Source organism: Lepisosteus oculatus, chromosome 2 (assembly GCF_040954835.1).
Source record: "Lepisosteus oculatus isolate fLepOcu1 chromosome 2, fLepOcu1.hap2, whole genome shotgun sequence".
Lineage (NCBI taxonomy): Eukaryota > Metazoa > Chordata > Actinopteri > Semionotiformes > Lepisosteidae > Lepisosteus > Lepisosteus oculatus.
The window spans coordinates 68,349,091-68,361,489 of record NC_090697.1 but is presented as its reverse complement, the minus strand read 5'-3'; the positions used below and the strand labels follow the sequence as shown (position 1 = coordinate 68,361,489).

Here is a 12,399-nt window from a genome sequence, read left to right as displayed (position 1 = left end):
ACATGCAAAATGACTAAAGTGTTTTGAGATGATTGCTTTCAAAAGCACTGTGTGAAATCAGCCTGCCGTCTCCACAGGAAGTCTGTGTTCTCTGTGAACGAGGCGGGACAAATGAATGGGATGGCAGGAGGTGGAGGAGGTGTCAGTGAGGACGAGGAGATGCCAGCACCCCACGAAGTGGGCGAGGAACTTCTCTGGACAGGGAGGTATGCTCGGACAACAGGGAGTCTGGAGGAGCACACGTTCCTACGTAGGCAAACGATCAGATCTGTGCTCTGACTGTTGGCTGGTAGGGTGGTGTGACTCTGGAGAATGGGAGCCCCTTTTAGACCTGCAGGATCCGGACCCTGTTTTATTAATGTGTAAAACTCTCATTTGTTTAAGGAAGCCTAAGTGGTTTTACTTGTTTAATTCTAAGTTGATTTAATGTACTGTTGTTTTTTTATTCTTATTCTTATTCTTGACGATGATGATGGTGGTGTTATCGCTGCTGAAAAGCACTCTCAGATGTCAGCTGTGGCATTTGTGTGCTCCTGCATTGACTTGTTTTCTACATTGACCTGAGGCATGCTCTGCTGCAGGTTTTGCGGAGGACTTTTCCTCGACATCAAGAGAAAGCTGCCGTGGTTTCCCAGTGACTTATATGAGGGCTTCCATATCCAGTCCATCTCCACCATCCTCTTCATTTACCTGGGCTGCATCACCAATGCCATCACCTTCGGGGGGCTGCTGGGAGATGCCACAGACAACTACCAGGTACATCCTGCACCATTCGCTCTTCACACCTACACCCGCACAGTGTCTCTCAAAGGCACTCAAAGCAACATCTGTATACAACAGACAGCCATCAGATAACATCTACTGTACATGAAAAGGGTGTTCAATAAGTCTAAAAGGTAATGGGTGTAATTGAAGTCACATGTTTTTCAATCTAATCGTACTGTTTGCCATGCACAGATAGGTACCCTCACATTCCAGGACGGAGGTCCTGCTCAAGCTGCACTGGAAACAGGATATGCTCTGATCCTCACCCCTGTCTAATCCACCTTCTTCTTGCAACTATCAAGCTTGTTTCTGTTTTCCAAGAACTAAGAATTAACACATCAGCTTGGAGTCTTACCTTGATAGAAGAAGAACTTCATTGTCCTTTTAGAAACCTGTGGTTTGTGTTTGTGGCTTTTGCCTTCAGGGCTGGCGCTGTCGATATACTGTATAGTACTGAGAAATTTCACCTGTGTGCAGAACTGTGCATGATGGTTTTTCTGTGTCTGTGCCAGGGCGTGATGGAGAGTTTCCTCGGCACGGCAATGGCAGGCACTGTGTTCTGCTTCTTTGGGGGACAGCCACTCATCATCCTGAGCAGCACAGGGCCCATTCTAATCTTCGAGAAGCTGCTGTTTGATTTTAGCAAGTAAGAGCCTACAGGCTGTAAGTGTTCTGCATACACCTATGGGCTGAAAATCCATACAGATACACATATATATACAGGTATGCATGCACACCTCCACAGGCAAGTGAACACAGACTTAAAAAAAGTATGTCATAATATATAAATTATGTTGGATGTCCTGTCAAAGACATTCTTTTGTCATATATTTTACATCATCTCTGACAATACCAGTGCTTCATGTAAATGTTAGTTACAGCTAGGTTTCTTTCAATTAATTAGAATTTGAAGGAGAAATAATGTAATCTATGGGTTTCTCCACTTATCAGCAGTGCACAGAGACATATACATACATGCACATTCACACCAGTTGCAACCTTCGCATTCTTAGCAAAAAATAAAATAAAGCAGTAAGATAAAATCCCAAACATACCAACATGTGTGTATTTAAGTGAGTGTCACTGTAATTCCTGTCCTAGGGGAAACGACATTGACTACTTGGAGTTCCGGTTGTGGATTGGGCTGCACTCCTGTCTGCAGTGTTTTGTGTTAGTCGCCACAGATGCTAGCTTCATCATCAAATACATCACCCGCTTCACCGAAGAGGGCTTCTCCACGCTCATCTCCTTCATCTTCATCTACGATGCCATCAAGAAAATGATAGGTGCCTTCAAGTACTACCCCATCAACTCTGACTTCAAATCCGACTACGTGACCTTGTATAAGTGCGAATGCATGGCCCCTGATCCAGGTGAGTCTGCCCTTGGCTCACTTCCTCTGGGGGAGGAACAGAAGGGGAGTGGGGCAGGAGGGTGAAGTCACTGACAGTGCCTTGTTTTTAATTATTTTTCCCTACTTATTCCACATCTGCTCAGCAGTTTCATTTGCAGTTTTCTGGCTTAAAGAACTTAAAAATCTCTTTTTAAATGTATCCTTTCACTCTAAGGTACTTATTATCCTCTTTAGGCAAACTGCCCAATCATTAGTAAGTTAATTATTTGGGCAGTTTGCCCATAATTTCCCCACAGTGGAAAATCGGGTCTGGAGTTTTCAAAAGTTTGGTTTAGAAACTTCTGTTTCATGGTGGTTTTCTAGAAAAAAACATCAGTTCTTTCAGCCCCTTTTAGTCTTAAAGTCTTAAAGGCTTTTATAACCTTAAATAACTTTAGGATCTATGTTTTTGTTACATTAGTTGGACAGTACATTTACGGCCACTTGTATACATTTCTTGGTGCATGAATATACATTTTAATTAAACTCAAACTGCTTATTAATATTGTTTATCTGTGTGCTGTATCTCTGCAATCCAAAACAATATAAGTGTGCTCAATTCATATTTGTACATTTGTAAAACTACAGATCGAAGAGATTTCCAAGTCAATTCATTCACCCTAAATTCCATCAAGTTCTTATCTTTAAGCTCACCAAAAAGTACAGTCCCAAGGGGTTCATTACTCCTAAGATATGGACCATTTTGATATTTCCATCCTAAAGCTGTTTTGGTGGATCAATAAATTAAACAGTAAAGCAAGTAGATTTTAGCAGAACACTATATAGAAAGTTAGTTAAATCCTGAGCATACTGTACCTTAGGAAATTTAAATTGTTATCCTTCCAACTTTTGAAGGAACAAACACTTAAAATCTCTTCAGAAATGTAACTGGACACTTTTCAGTGTTGTTCCTTTTAGCCAGCTTTGCACAAATAGGAGTGATATGTATTTTGCTTGATGTATCTGCTTATCTGTATAGAGGCATTCAGAGATTTCATTCATCTCTGGAGATTCAAGATCACTCCATAATGAGATGTATTTCAAGCTTGACTCCACTTGAGGGAGTCAAAAAGGGGGTGTATCTTAAAAAATCTTCATTATTGATCATCATTAATCCTGCTTCATACCTGACCTCTGTCTTCCACTATACAAAATGTTGAGATGTAGATTTTTGTCTCATCTTGCCACAATTCTTTATCACCAAGGAGGTGTTGAAAAATGAAAAGGCTGTCTTATTATCTGTCATTTTGTACATACTGTATATACTGAAGTTGCAGGTTCTCTTCTCTTACATGCACAAAATATTCCCTTTTCTTTTTTAGCACCACAATGCTTGAACCTTAAGGAATATTTAAAAGATAATAATAATTGGGTTGGTGTGGCTGTGTAAAATCTATAGACGTAAGATATTGTGAGGTCTTTATGTCTGAATTATTGTGTTTTATGTTTTTGAGGAAATTTAGATTTTTCTGCCATAATGTAATAATCATAAATAATCACGAGTTCTTTCAATGATTTGTCTTTAACGGACTGCAAAAGAATCAGTTTACCACTAAATTGTGTTTTGGTATTTTTTCCAAAACCCAAGGAAGTGTCCTGTGATATAAAGACCTCCATGTAGTTGCATTTTAAAAATGTCTGTGATTTTTAACTGTTGTAACTGATTTGTACCATGTCTCTTTCTGCTGCACACACACATTTCGGCTGCTATTAATTCTGAGTGAGTATCACATTTATTTACAGCTCTGCAAAATGTGCTCTGACATAATCTGTCCTGCTGTGGTGCTGAGTGTGATTGAACAAACATGCTATCACCTGAAGATTCAGATCTGGATCCCAAATACAAATTGCCCTGCAGAAATTGACCATGCCACTTGTACTCTTTTATTAAAAAGCCTGTCTGAAGATCAGATGCGACTATGAGCTCACAGATCACAATATTCACATTTCTCTAAAGCTGTTAGCAGGATCCACCTCTGGTTTGCATATGAAATGGTATCTTTCAGCACCCTCCTTAACCCTGTTCTGACTTTAAGGCTATTTCTGTACTGTGATCATGTCACATTACCAAATGAGATCACATGATCAAAAGATAGAGGTATATCAAACTGAAGATACCTGAGTATTTGGTAACACCTTAAAAAAGCAGAGAAATTAGATGTAAACTAAGAATTAATGAGCTGAAAATGTGGTTTAATGAACCAGAATGTAGTCAGAATCAATTAGTGTGCTAGCTATTCACTACTGTAAAAGCATCTGCTGTGACACTGTTTGAATTTCTATGCTTTTTTTGTAACATGCTATTAAAAAGCAGTCTGGAGCAAATCACTGTCATCAAGGACAAAAATACCAAGTTATCTCATAATCACATGAAAATTATGTCATTATTTCAAGATAACAAATGATCTTTAAAATATAGAATTAATGTAGTCTACAGAAATGCCAGAAACAGCTTTTTTATGTTTGAGTTAGGGTTAGGATTAGAATTACCAGTAAAATCTTACTATACTTATCATTTTACTTGTTTTACTTGCAAAGAAAAAGAGAGTTCCGCATGTAGAATGTGATTTTGATTGTGTCCATTTTAGCGTGCAACAAAGGTTTACAAATGCAACAAAGATGGTGAATGTGATCCAGAAAAAAAATGGAGGAAACAGCTAAACAACTTTTTTCTTACATTTCAAATACATCCCAAAATATGGCCAAGACATCCACAGATGTCTGCATTTTGTGGAAAAAGTACATCTAGTACATCTACAGTATCTGAAAAGTACAATTTATGAATGTTAACCTATCCTTGTTTTGTATTTAAACAGTGGCTACAATGACCTTCAATGTTTCAGCTCTGGTGGCCCCAAACAACACTAATATCTCTGTGGTAAGTTGCTTTGTTTTGTGCTGGATAGATTTAGCTGCATCGCTTCAGGTTTAATCAGAAACTCCTCTGTCCTCCATGTTTCGATTCCTTTCCATATAGCCTTTTCAATTAAAACTGGAGTCTGGACATGTACAGTAGGGAGTCTTTTTTTTTAAATTCCAACCGAATATATTTGGAAACCCCAGGCACCAGCCATTGCTCAGGCTAGCTGAAACCACTGAGGGGAGCGACTGGCGGTACAAGACGGGCAAGACGCTCGATCTAGAAGGCATGTGAAGCGGCTGTGGTCCGGTACCCCAGCCTGCTCACAGCCCTACTGTAGGAATAGGATCTGCCTTCAAAATAGGAGACACACAACATCCACTCCGTCGTCAGAGCAGACCCAGGCACCACAACAGATCTGTCTGCCGTGCAGGGTCTATTGCGGACGCATCTGCATGATCACTTGATCAATAGACAGTTCCGCCATCTTTACAGCCGGCCTGCTGCAGCAGCACACAGTAGCAGACGTCGCGTTTTACAGATGACCTCTGTGTCTTGTGGCCTTTCATCGTTACAGAGATGATGAAGACCGAAAGCTGACAGTAGCCTTGCCTTTTATTTTTAATGTAGATCCCGAGTGCAGGAAGCATAGCTTTCTATGTATTGAAATATGCAGGGGGGGCTACATCCCCCACGTTGGAGAGTTTTAAGGATTTTAAATGTTTGAAATCAGTAAATCATACAAAAGACTATGAAAATGTGTTGACGGGTATGATGTAGACCAGCTTTAGTTTTTAAAGCATCTTAACATCGCAACTTACAAATGACTGGAAGCTAATTGAGATGAGGTTCATTGATGTCAGGTTTATAGTTTGGTATCTATGGCAATGAACATGCATATATTCATAGACTGCATATACAGTAGCATGATCCTGGACTGTTGGCTGCAACAGAGGGCTGCTGGCTTCATGTGTTGTGAGTGACCTGGATGTTAAGGTGCTACTCTGAGTTATGCTATTGGCTCCCCTTTCTCTCTCTTTTTCTGTGTTTCTCTCTCTGTTGCTCTCGCTCTTTCTCTCTCTGTGTCTGTGTGTCCCTGTCAGTACAATCCTGTCAATGTCACAGCGCTGGACTGGAGCCAACTGAGCAAGAAGGAGTGTCTGAAGTATGGGGGCAGTCTGGTGGGCAAGACCTGCAAGTATGTCCCCGACTTGGCTCTCATGTCCTTCATCCTCTTCTTCGGCACCTACACCATGACTGTCACACTGAAGAAGTTTAAGTCCAGCCGCTACTTCCCCACCAAGGTGAGCCCAGGCACCCAGACAGAGAAGAGCAGTCTTATGGAAAAGCAGGCTTAAGACCAGAGGTCAGATGAGTAAATCAAAGCCATTGCTGCTGATTGAATTTATTTGCAGGATGTCAGACCTCTGTGGCATCAGAGTTGATCGGGAAGCCAAAATCATTAGCGCCACTCCAATATCCCTCAAGATCATTACCACATCATTTGAAGGCACACAGTCAATGGTGACTCTCAGCTGTGTTCAAAAACACACAGCATCTATGGAAGTTGGGAAAATCAGGGTCTATCTCCATTTTGTTTGAAGTTTGGACCTTATTGAAGGAATTTACTGAAGTTTGTGACTCCACAGCTCTACCATGAATGCAGTTTCAAAGAGAACCATTTCAGATCACAGGAACTATACTTCCTATCCTTTCCTCACCTTTCTTTTCCTAAACCAAGTTTCTTTTGGTGGAACTGTTTACATATTTTCAGCAACCAGACATCTTAAAATAATGCTCTCTGTGACAGCAGTGTGTTTCTTTCAATTCAGCTACGGCAATTTTAAAGTGGGTCTATTGAAAAACTTTGTTTCCGTTTGCCGGTCAGTGTGTGGGGGACAGCTTTTAAGCTGGGGGCACATTAATTAATCCAGGCCTGTTGCTAGAGGAAGGGATGGAGAAGTACACCATTGTGATATTATTTCGGGCAGATGGGGTGGGATTATTAAAGGACATTGCTATGAGGGGAATAAGTTAGGACAGAAAGTAATGAATTGGGGTGTTGAGTGGTTTCAGTTTTATCTGTATCTCATGTGTTTGTATTTGTTGGACTTCATCAGATCTTGAGGAATGTCATTTTAAGAGTGGAAAAGTGTTCTTCCATGCCCTGACCTGATGTTCCCTTTCCACCTTTCCTCCTTGTCCCTCTTTCTCTGCATCTGTTTTTCTCCGCACTTTTCTCAATCTCAACCTTTCCTCTCCATTTTTGTACTTGGTCCTGGTTCCTTTCCCTGATCCCCTCTCCACCCTTTTCCTCTTCTCTCTTTGTCTACCCTACCTGTTCCTCTTTCTACACACTCTTCTCACTCTTCAACCCCACTCCCCCACCTGTTTCTATTTTCTTACACACCTCACTCTGCTTCCCTTTCCCTCCATCTTTCCTTCCTCCCCAGTTGCGTTCCCTGATCAGTGATTTCTCCATCGTTCTCTCCATCCTGGTTTTCTGCATGGTGGATTACTGGCTGGCTCTGGACACTCCCAAACTGCACGTGCCCACAGAGATCAAGGTCTGAGTCCCTCTCCTTTTCTACACCATCAGCTCTGTCCCCTTTCCTTGCATGGTGATCTGATCTTCCTCCTCTCTTGGAAGAGCATACTTCTCTTCGCAGACTGAAGGCTTATTTTATTTCAGAATAATGTTTTCTCTGGAGAAAGGTGCAAGGTACCTTTTTACTTGTCAAACAAAAGTCAACTCCCCAGTAAGGAGACCTCAATTTATTTATTTGGTGGTGTCTTGGGGTTCAATGATCTGATTGACAAACCGGGTAATTACGAAGATCATCATTTAAAAAGTATCCAATCATTCAGCAATCAAACCATAATGACAGTGTAGATTACCTTATTATTTACATTTTTTGCATGTCAGCCTGAGAAAAGGCATCAATAAGAACATAAGAAAGGTTACATTTGGCCCATCCTACCTATTTGGCAGTTGGTAGTTAATTGACATGATGATTTGAAGGATTTGTTCCTGGAAACTACTCAGAATATCGGCTTCAACAGCATGGCTGGGCATCTGGTCCAGCACTCCCACAACCCTTTGTTATAAGGAAGTGCCTCCTGTCTCAGTTTTAAATACTCTTTTACATACTTTCCATGTGTGTCCTCTAATTGAGCTTCATAGTATACTTTAAAGAGATCCACTGGGTTGAAATTTTTAATGTCTTTGAAAATTTTGAATACTTGGATCACATCCACAAGCATTATGCAATTATTGGTCACTTAATTGAAAAATGTGGCATGACTTGTATATGTGGTGATATTAAAAGTGAGATGACATTTGTTTCATTGTTATAATGAAAAGTACGCAATGTAACGCAACACAAAACAAATATAATGAAAGATGTAAGTTCCCCAAACCCTTTATGTACACATTAACAGATGAATGAGAAAGCGAAGGAAGATATTTCATCAAAGATGCTTTATGTAAAATCAATAAAGCAATCATCACTGTACTGGAACAGTGCAGTCAAACTTAAAAACATTTTTAAGAAATTTCTCCAAGGACAGCATGCTCACATTGACAAATTGAGGGAGAAATACTAACCTCTTTATTTTTTTCTGTCATCATTTCTTCTTTTTCTCTCTCCTGCTCTTCCTTTCTCGCCGTCTGTCCTGTCCAGCTACGTAAACTAATCAGCGATTTCTCCATCTTCGTGTCTATCATGATGTTTGTGGGTATAGACATGCTAGCAGGGCTCAATACTCCCAAACTCATTGTGCCCACAGAGTTCAAGGTAAGAGTTAAGTTCCTACCTTAGTGTGCATACCGCAATGCTAATGTTCATTCTTCTACTCCTCACATCAGGGAGCTACTGTGTGTAACGGTTCTAGCAGATTTCGTTTATGATGTGTCAAAAAGTCTTTTCATCAGAAATCATGGGCTATTTGATTATGAAATAAATATAACCAGAACCTTTGACTGGTTTATACTAGTCTCCCCCTCAACCAGCGTGGTCCTGGAGACCTGCACACACAAAAACCCACAAAGACCACAATCATTCCCAAGAAGGGAATGTCAAGAGGGTTTAGTGTAGGCCTTTACAAGGTCTTAGAATAAAACAGCATTCTGCACCCCTCCCAGCCCTGTGCATGCCCCTTATTTACCACATGAAAGTCTCGAAACTCTAAACCCTTTACCAGGTTTTCGCCCCTAGCAGGACTATTTACAAGTACAGTAATGTAATTAGAAGCCACATAGTGGCCTCTAGTGGCAGATGACTGTAACTACCACCCCTTTCTTAAGAGACAGTAGTGTGATTTGGAGCAAAATCAATGTTGAGAATTGCCAGTGCAATGTGCTCCAGGTTTCAGGTGGGTACGACAATACTGGGGCAGGTGGCTGATAGTTTAATGCAGTGTGATGGTGGTTTTAGAGGATTTCAATTTTCACCACAATTGATTTTTAAATAAAATGTGGGTGAAAGGCCCATGGTATGCTGTTTTAGTTCAGATTGGTCCTTACAGCTGCTTGGGCCAGGAACACCTAACACTCAAGGGGGTTCTAAGGGGGAGTTTCGGCCTCAGTGCTATTGATTTTCGCAAGATACTTATTGCTACCCCATTGCTTCAGAAATGACTCAAGAAAGAACAGGACAAAGACAACCTCCAGCACCAGCAGTAGAGAGTCAGGCTGTCAGTATTTTGTCCATTCTAATCAATATTTCTTCTTTCATTTGAATCTCTGAACATCAGGTATATGTGCATTTTGTCAGATTTTTTAGCCTTGGGATTAAGTTAATAGTAGTATTGCTAAGACCAATGTGACAAGTGAAAGCAGAAATGCTGCTGGCAATGTGTTAGTAGCAGGTGTTGCTACAACATACATCTGCTATATAGTGTTTTGCTGTTAAATGAGATCACGTGTTGCCAACTCAAACACTGGGTTTGCATAACTGTAGCTGACAAAAGTAAAGGAGGCCTGGACGTACTGTACCTTGAATTGAATTGTTTTGAATTGTTTGCATACAGGGTTCATCCTCACTTAAGCTAATGTCATGTTTATTGTTGTTCTTTGTCAATGTCTTTTGATTTAACTTTCCTATGATTGTAAAGGATTATGTTGATTTTCTCGTAGTGCTCCTGTTTTCAATCAGCAGAATTACTGTAAAGGCATGCCATATTTTCATGCAGCAGTGTCACGTAGGAGTATAATTAGCTCTGACCACAACTGGAAAAATGTTAGTTATTGTAAGACATCAGTTCCATTGTTAGGACTTATTAGACACTTATTTCACCATTTTTTTATAACCACTAGATGGAAGTAGAGGCTTATTTAATTCTTGATTGCTTGGAAACTGTGAGGATGAATTTTGTTGTACATTTTAGATGCGGGAATGGATGTGATGGTATCACTGGGCACAGTGGGTCAAAGTAAAAAAAAGATTGCCAAATGTACACTAGTGTAGTGGATACCAGTGCTACATGCAACAGTCTCCAGAGCTGGAGAATGTTTGTGTGTGGCGTGATGTGTGCAGTGTGTGTCATTCCTCAGCCCACACGCCCAGGCAGGGGCTGGATCGTCCTGCCGTTCGGGAAGAACCCCTGGTGGGTGTACCTGGCCAGCTTCCTCCCTGCTCTGCTCGTGACCATCCTCATCTTCATGGACCAGCAGATCAGTGCCGTCATCGTCAACCGCAAGGAGCACAAGCTCAAGGTGCCTGCGTTTACCCATGTAGATATCACAGCATTTCCGTCAGTTTCGTGTTCCTGGAGGCGATAAAAACCAGCAAGATAAACAGATTGAGCCGTTGAGCACATATATCAAACTGGAAAGGATTTGTTATTTGATTTTTGTTAGTTGAGAGAAAAATGAGGCTGTGCAGTGCCATAGAACACATCACGGGAATAACATACAGTACCTGGTTAGTCTTCGTGTGTTACCTATTGTGGGAACTCCTTGTGTTTTTGCATGCTGGTGTTTCCTAGTGTGGGCAGTGTTGAAAGACAGGGCCCAGAAGGAGAAACATGCTTACAGAGGTTTATTGCCCTATGATTTATAGAATGGCACGTTAGTCACTGCAGGAAGATAGCTGGATGTCCTGAAAAAAACGTAGAGCATATGCTGAATAGACACAATGACAAAGAAGGGAGAACAGGAGAGGAAGAGGAAAGAGTGGCCCTGGTAAAGGGGAAAAGGTCATGGTACAGTCCAAAGCAGGGGGGTGCGGGATGCTATAATACATTTTGAGTGACATGCTGCACCTCTGTGCGCTCTCTGCAGAAGGGAGGAGGATACCACCTGGACCTGTTTTGGGTTGGGATACTGATGGCGGTGTGTTCCTTCATGGGCCTGCCCTGGTACGTGGCCGCGACCGTCATCTCGATTGCCCACATTGACAGCTTGAAAATGGAGACCGAGTCCAGCGCACCTGGGGAGCAACCTCAGTTCCTGGGAGTCCGGTGAGGAACTGTCCCTTCATTCTTTGTGGGAGCCTTGACACACCATCCAAATACATATCACTCCCTATTAAAGTGAACATGCCCCAAACTGTAACATTCCAGTTTTCCCCACAAACACGTCTGTGACAGCCCTACAGTAGATTGTCAATACCAGCATAGCAAGTATCTTACATTAGCCAGCAGCCATATCACCCTGCAGCACCACAACTAGCAGCCCACTGAAGCTAAGCAGGTGTGAGCCTGGTCAGTACCTGGATGGGAGACCTCCTGGGAAAAACTAAGTTTGCTGCTGGAAGAGGTGTTAGTGGGGCCAGCAGGGGGTGCTCACCCTGTGGTCTATGTGGGTCCTAATGCCCCAGTATAGTGACGGGGACACTATACTGTAAAAAAAAAAAGGTGCCATCCTTCAGATGAGACGTAAAACTGAGGTCCTGACTGTCTGTGGTCATTCAAAGGGTGTTTCTCAAAAAGAGCAGGGGTGTAACCCCAGCGTCCTGGCCAAATTTCCCTTTGGACCTTACCAATCATGGCCTCCTAATAATCCCCATCTATGATTCATCCCCATCTATCCCCATCATTAGTCTGTTCTTCTCCCCACTCATAGCTGATGTGTGGTGAGCGTTCTGGTGCACTATGACAGCCATCGCATCATCCAGGTGGATGTTGCACATTGGTGGTGGTGGAGAGGAGTCCCCATTACCTGTAAAGTGTTGAGTGTCCAGAAAAGCGCTATATACTATGTAAGCAATTATTAATTATTATTTACCTGGACAACAAGTTTTCTGTTGGAATGAAAGAGGAGTGGATAATGAAAAGGGAGAGACCTATAGAAAAACTTCAGTGTTACACAGTACCTTTGCCAACCTGAATACCCTGTTTTCCAAAAGACATAGGGCTCAGTAAATCAGGAAGTGATGAC

General features: G+C 41.7%; 1 protein-coding gene across 7 annotated transcripts in view; it reads left to right on the top strand.

The window, feature by feature from the left end:
* slc4a5a (solute carrier family 4 member 5a) overlaps window positions 1-12,399 on the top strand; it is a 50,515-nt gene that overhangs the window by 24,962 nt on the left and 13,154 nt on the right. For 5 of the 7 annotated variants that reach the window (XM_069181548.1, XM_069181573.1, XM_015340882.2 and 2 more), the window contains 9 exons: window positions 78-206; window positions 582-756; window positions 1,278-1,411; window positions 1,867-2,138; window positions 4,975-5,036; window positions 6,122-6,322; window positions 7,472-7,585; window positions 10,573-10,734; window positions 11,302-11,480. In XM_069181548.1, coding sequence (XP_069037649.1) covers window positions 78-206; window positions 582-756; window positions 1,278-1,411; window positions 1,867-2,138; window positions 4,975-5,036; window positions 6,122-6,322; window positions 7,472-7,585; window positions 10,573-10,734; window positions 11,302-11,480 — 1,428 coding nt within the window. Of the gene's footprint in view, window positions 1-77; window positions 207-581; window positions 757-1,277; window positions 1,412-1,866; window positions 2,139-4,974; window positions 5,037-6,121; window positions 6,323-7,471; window positions 7,586-8,701; window positions 8,816-10,572; window positions 10,735-11,301; window positions 11,481-12,399 lie in introns of all 7 variants that reach the window. The other 2 variants (XM_069181556.1, XM_069181565.1) reach the window with 2 other exon arrangements.